This window comes from Nanorana parkeri, unplaced genomic scaffold (genome assembly GCF_000935625.1).
Source record: "Nanorana parkeri isolate BGI_ZX_2015 unplaced genomic scaffold, ASM93562v1 scaffold2233, whole genome shotgun sequence".
Lineage (NCBI taxonomy): Eukaryota > Metazoa > Chordata > Amphibia > Anura > Dicroglossidae > Nanorana > Nanorana parkeri.
Window position 1 is genome coordinate 121,845 of NW_017308501.1, and position 6,823 is coordinate 128,667.

General features: G+C 43.7%; 1 protein-coding gene across 1 annotated transcript in view; it reads right to left on the reverse strand.

The window, feature by feature from the left end:
• LOC108801163 (meiotic recombination protein DMC1/LIM15 homolog) overlaps positions 1-6,823 on the reverse strand; it is a 103,673-nt gene that overhangs the window by 52,396 nt on the left and 44,454 nt on the right. Inside the window, exon 4 of the mRNA XM_018573094.1 lies at positions 1,490-1,581. Within this exon, the coding sequence (XP_018428596.1) occupies positions 1,490-1,581 (92 nt within the window). The remainder of the gene's footprint in view (positions 1-1,489; positions 1,582-6,823) is intronic.

Sequence of the window (6,823 nt, forward strand, 5' to 3'; positions counted from 1 at the left end):
CAGTACTCGCTGGTGACAGAGCACAGTGGGGGGGGGGGGGATCTATCAAAACTGGAGTAGACAAAATATGGAGCAGATTTGCACTGCAGCTAATCAGCATCTCTCTCTCTCATTTTCAAATCTTACCTGAGCAAACTGAAGAGAGAAGCTGATTGTTTGCCATGAGCAACTGCTCCAGATTCTGTTTGCTCCAGTTTTGATAAATTCCCCCGTGTTGTCTTTTTAATTTATCTGTTCTAAAAGTCATCAGTAAATGACAAGAATGAGGGGGGGGGGGACATTGAGGAACCTGGACTTGGGGCAGCAGGGAGAGTAAATGTGACCCTGGAGAGGGAGAGATCTGAGAGAGAGACACACAGAACACAGTGACAGAGGAAAGTCTACAGACACAAGTGCAGGAGACACACAGAGCTATGAGGAGATGTGATGATGACTAATAGGTTCTCCTCTCTGGTCTCCACTCAGAGCTGAGTGTGTGCTCATGCATGAGGAAGGGTCAGCAGAGCAGATAGGAATGAGCTGATTGCAGTTTACAGATAACAACCGGACCCTCGGTAGAGACCGACTGAGGATCCTGTGGAGGGAATTTTGAATTTCTGGGCTCTGACCTGTGAAAGAGTCTATTAAATAAAGTATGAAAAACAGCAGTGTGACTCCTGACAATGCACACACATACATCGCCCCTGCACTTTTACATTACCACAAATAACACAAATCACTTACAAAAGTGGAAATGTCGTTTAAGGTGACCGTTGAGCAGGGAAATTGGGTGGTAGCTGGAGCATTGTGTCAGGTCTTTCCCCTCCCTCCTCAGGATAACAGAGATAGCGGCCCCAAGCGTGTCCTTCGGAAACTCGTGCCTTCAAGGATATTATTGAAGGCATGAAGTAAGGGTTGAGATAGAAAAGAAGAAAATTGTGGTTTGGCTTCTTTCAGGACCTTGACCAGTTCCACCTCCGTAAGCGGGGCTTCAAGTGATTGACTCTCCTCATCTGAAAGCAGTGGAGTTCCAGATTTGGATAGATATTGGCTAATCCTATCAATGTGGTCCTGCAGACGTTTCCCTTGAGTAGGTGGGGAACAGCTATACAGATCCGTATAGTACTCAAAAAAACGTCCCGTGATGTTTTTATAGAGTGGTGAAGCATTTTCCCTGTGCCCAAGTCAATCTGTGAGATAAAGGACTAACTTCCATATAGCCCAAAATCACTGCTCCTTCAAAGCAGCACCACAGAGACACCGGCAGAGCCTATCTTGCTCAAGCATCAGCAGTTACTTACAGAAAAAAACGTCCGGTCATACATTGCAGGCTTCACTGAAAAGATTATTGTAGCACACAGGTACACATTGTCCGCCATGGATGCTCTTCACACTGACATGTTTCACCCAATAATGGGCTTAGACTAAGCACACATTTAACAGCTTAGCTGAACAATAATATATGAATTAAAAAGTAAAAATCTAAAAAAAGTGGCAAGTTGTTTCTTACTTGTGTACGCTCGGGCATATAAAACATTGTCTAGCATTGCGTCATGATCCACACCAAATCGGTCGGCTATATCTCGGAGACGATCTGGTCGGCTAAAGTCAGTAGTTTTAAGGAAACAATGTCTACATTTTTTTTCATCTTTTTGGGTTAAATAACAGAAGAACACACAAGTAAATCTGTAATGATGGAAATACATGGGCTACCATTTCTGCTCTTATTCTGCAAATGCTAGTTACCTAATCCATTCCTTTCAGTACTTTCTAAATCACTGACCCAAAACAAGGATCCAGGGCGGTGACTTGGAAAGTAATGAAGCCAGTGCTCAGAATAAGAACCAGGCAACTAGAATTTTTAGATATCATGTAGAGTAACCTCTATTGGATGGGTTTCCAATAACCTCTTCCAATAACCTCCTCTTCCAATGACGGGATTATCCCGTCACCATCAATCAGTTTGTTAACGTTGCGGTACAATGAGCGCTGGTCCATGAAGAGACCAGGAGCTCATTGAGTTACTGCTGTTGATGGGTCCCTCAGGGTCCGAGGCAGACCCTCAACAGCAGATTAGGCGGTCACAGTTCTGTGATCACAGCCAGAGCTGATCGCTGTGTTCGCAGAGCTGTGACAGTTAGACAGCAGCTGTCAGCTGTGGTTTGTAAACAGCTAGCCTCTGTGTTTGCAAATTGAAAGAAATACTAAACACTAAATATCAAAGCCCCTGTAAATGAAAAAATAATACCTTAGTGCCCCTAGTTTAAAAAAAATAAATACGTTTTTAACATTTGTAAAAATAAAAAAAGAAAGAAGTTTAAAAAAAGGTCAAAAAGGTTTTAAAAAAATACATGTAAAAAAATGATAAGAAAATATAGTGCCGGGGAGGCTATTAAAGATAGGAGACAAACATACCACATTCTAAATCTGTTCCAAAATACAAGGAGTGAAATCTGTATTTCACTCCTTGTATTTTGTGACTTATAACTCCCAAAATAAACTGAAATCCCAGACATATGATATACCCTATAAATCAGGACAAATATAAGAATTTATTATGAGTTACTTTCTGTTAGCTACACTAATTATGTACACATTATTATTGCCAACACTGTAAAACTTTGTTTTTTTTTCCATTTTTTTTCTTTTTTAGAAAACAATTAGAATTTCCATATGCGTATGTCACATCAACTTAAACCCCATTTTGTCTTTTAAAAAGCGGTATGTAATATGTGTAGGTGCAATGAATGAGGAAGATGGAAATTATGGTTAAAAAAAAACACAGCAAAAATTTCATAATTGTTCCAGTTCTCAGAAGCGAAAAAACATTTCTGAAGCTGCGTCACTAAGAGGTTAAGTAAAGAAGTCTGAAAAGAATTTAGAAACAGAGTGCCCACAGTCAGTTTTTAAAAGAAAGCACTTGCTGATAATTAAGAAGGAGACACCAAACAACTATGAAATGCTGCCTATCCTAAAAAAGTTAAAGAATAAAAGTATGTCAGTGGGGCACTAACTTTATAATGAAAGCATCTGTAAACAAATAATACTATTATGAAAAGTATGTTCAATGGGTTTTAAAAGGGGCTCAAATGGTATATAAGAATGTTGGACCACTGACCTCAATGGACTCATGTCTGCCTATTATAGGACAAATACTGCAGTTTGGAAGCAAAATACCTGGGTGATTTAGCACTGATGGAATCTGCCATTGACAAAAAGTAATATGTCCCATACTAGTTCTGGGGAAATAAAGCTAAAGCAATTCAGTGAGTCACTGGTTGGGAGTTAGTATGCGGTACAAATCATTAAAGATTGCTTCAAAGTCAAATGAAAAGGTCTTTTACTTCATGTATTTATTTCCATTTCTATTCATTATGATATACATCAGCAAATGCTTTTTCAAGGAAAATAGGGCTTTTATCAATAAAATTGCATAAATATCTATTTGTGTTCATATGGATATTTAGTAGATTAGAAGCAAAGATAACAACAGAACTTTTATCCTAGAAAAAAGCACTTCTATATTCCTCTTCCTGTAGGTACACTGAAACCTTCAAGACGTTTGGATGCACTGCAGCAAATAGATCTGCTCTCTATAGTGGCTTTACCCCAGCACATATTATAGAGCTCAGTTGTAGCAAGCCAATAACAAAAAAAAGGGAACAGCAACTTTTAACCCTTTCCCTGCCAAGCCCTCGGGGAAATTGTTCAAATCAGCTGGCTACGCCATTTTTGCAATTTTTACCATTGATTTGATTTTCAACTACTGTGTTGCTAGCGTTTGTAAAAGACCCCCCAAACCCCCAATATTTTCTGAAAGCGCAGGCCCGGTAGAACAAAAAGATGGTGATACTAAATTTGTAGGCCCTGCGATAATTGCGCAAATGTTTCTCAAATTAATATTAAACCGATAAAAAATACACAATTCAATTGATAAAATACACTAAAATCAGTATCCGTGCACAAAAAAATTAATTATCTGACTAAATCTAAAAGATAAAACTGTATTGAGTTATTGCCCGTACCGGTAGTCCGGTCGGGGTTGCAATCACTAACCGATGCATTGCTACCATACCTGTATTCTTCTCTTCCCTGCTCCTGCTCTTATTCTTCGCTCCACCTTTACCTGGCTACGGTCTCATTTTCTCTTGCCTCACTTCTTCTGGCTCTTTCTGCCCCTCTCCCCCCCCCTGGGCTGCTCCCCCTGCTATAATGGCGGCCACAGTTTTCACATTCCTAAATGCAAAGGGGTTAAACATCCCCGAAAAGCGATCCAGACTGTTGGCGGATCTGAGAAAGGCTAGATCCCAAATTGTGTTCGTTCAGGAAACACATTTTAAGAAAGACCAGATCCCCAGGTTGGGCAATAGGGAATATTCCTCTGTATATCACTGCCCCTCTTCAGTCTCAAAGACTAAGGGTGTATCTACCCTTATTGCTAAGACAGTCCCATGGGCTTATACCGATCAGTACGTGGACCCTAATGGGAAGTTCTTGCTCCTGAAGGGAACAATAGGTGGCGTGTTGGTGACCGTAGCTAACGTGTACTTCCCAAATGTAGATCAATTGGGGTTCATCCGCACTCTGGTTCAGGTTCTCTTGGAATTCTCAGACGGCACTCTGGTACTTGGGGGGGGGACTTCAATTTTGCAATGGACCCGCTGGTGGATGTCTCTAGGGGCACCTCCCATCTGGCCTATTCATGCTTGAAAAAGTTGAAATCCGAGCTCCATCTCCTACACTTGACGGACACCTGGAGGTTTATGCATCCACGGGACAGGGATTACACCTTTTTCTAGCAAGTCCACCAAACCTATTCCAGGCTAGATTACGTTTTTGTCGAGCATAAGGTACTACCCCACGTGCGCTCGGCTACAATTGACAGTATTCTTTTATCTGACCATGCCCCCATACATATGTCTATATCCTTGACAGCACCTATTTCTCCATGCTATATGTGGCGGCTAAACGAATCATTACTGCAAGATATCCAAGTCACGACAGAACGGGAAGCGGAACTGTCCTCCTTCTTTGCGAGTAACGTTCCCTCCTCCCCCTCACCTATGGTCACCAGGGAGGCCCACAAGTGTGTCGTTAGAGGCATTCTAGTGAAACATGGGGCTTGCAAGAAACGCGAGGGGGCAAACCACCTAGCTCACCTGTTTAGCCGTCTACATTCCTTAGAAGCCGCACATAAACGGTCACTGGCTTTGGCAGCTCAGGCTGAGCTCCGAGCGGTCAGGATAGAAATAAACGAATTGTTGTTCACTAAAGTCAAAAGACACATGAGGAATGGTAGAAGAATGTTTTCTAACAAACCCGGGAGGATGCTAGCAAGGGCCCTGAGGGGAGCGCAAGGTAGGACCTTTATCTCCCAAATCGTAACGTGTGCTGGACAGACAGTGTCGTCCTCAGAAGAGATAGCGGTGGAGTTCAGGGCCTTCTATGATAGTCTCTACAATTTGCATACCCCGGGGGCTGGCCAGGCTCACTCCGATCCCACCCCCGAGGATCGGTCATATGTTGGTGGTTCTGATATGCCTGTTCTATCCGCTGAGGACAGGGACCTGATGGAGGCCCCTATTTCCTCTTCGGAACTGGAACTCGCGATTAAAGCTACCAAACCAGGAAAAGCCCCGGGCCCCGACGGGTTCTCGGCTGCTTACTACAAGCTGTTTACCTCCCAGCTCTCTACTTACTTCCTCGCGGCGTATAACTCTATCTTGCAAGACTCCCTGATCCCTAAAGACATGTTAGGGCGTGGATCACCCTTATCCCCAAGGGGGACCGTGATCCCATGATTTGTGGCAACTATCGTCCAATTGCATTGTTGAATGTAGACCTAAACATTTTCTCCAAGATTATAGCTAACCGATTGCTCCCCCATATGCCCAAGCTTGTCCATCAAGACCAAGTGGGCTTTATCCCGTCTAGGGAAGCGAGGGACAATACATCCAGAGTCCTCAATGTCATCCACCTAGCTAACTTGCGGGGGGCACCCTTGGTACTGGTTTGCACAGACGCTGAGAAATCGTTTGACAGGGTCCGCTGGGGTTTTATGCACGCAGTATTGCAACATATCGGATTGGGTACCAACATGCTTAAATGGATCTCTGCCCTCTACTCGTCACCATCTGCGGCCGTACAAGTGAATGAGACTAGATCCGCAGACTTCTTACTATCTAATGGGACCCGTCAGGGTTGCCCGCTCTCGCCCCTAATCTTAGCTCTTATTCTGTAACCGTTCCTGGGCACGGTTCGGAAATCATCCAACATCCAAGGCTTTCACACACTGGCAGGGGAACAAAAAGTAGCGGCGTATTAGGACGATTAAAATGTTTTCCTTGCCGACCCACTAGGCTCCACTCCCCACCTTCTATCGGCTCTGGAAGAATACGGGAAGCTCTCTGATTTTAAAGTAAATATCTCAAAATCCTCAGCTCTGAATATTACGCTACCGGCCCAGATACTTTCGCGCCTTAGAGCAGATTTTCCGTTTACATGGGTTGACGATCATCTCAAATATCTGGGGACTAAAATCACTGCAGACGTTCAAGACCTATACTCCGCCAACTTTGTCCCTTTGCTCACGGAACTCCTCACGGATCTTAACCCTTTCGCAGCTCAGTATGCCGTACGGACCTGGCATTTACAGCTCTACTATAAGCTGATGGTCGCTTTAGCGACCATCAGCTTATAGTAGAACTGTTCAGCAGACTGTCCCCTTTAAATTAATAGCTGTCATCAGCGGCTCACAAGCCCCTGATGACCGCTATTTTCAAAAATACCGGGTGCCCCCCCACCCCCCGCCGGCACCGCCGCTGCCGGCCGCCGGCATCTGGAG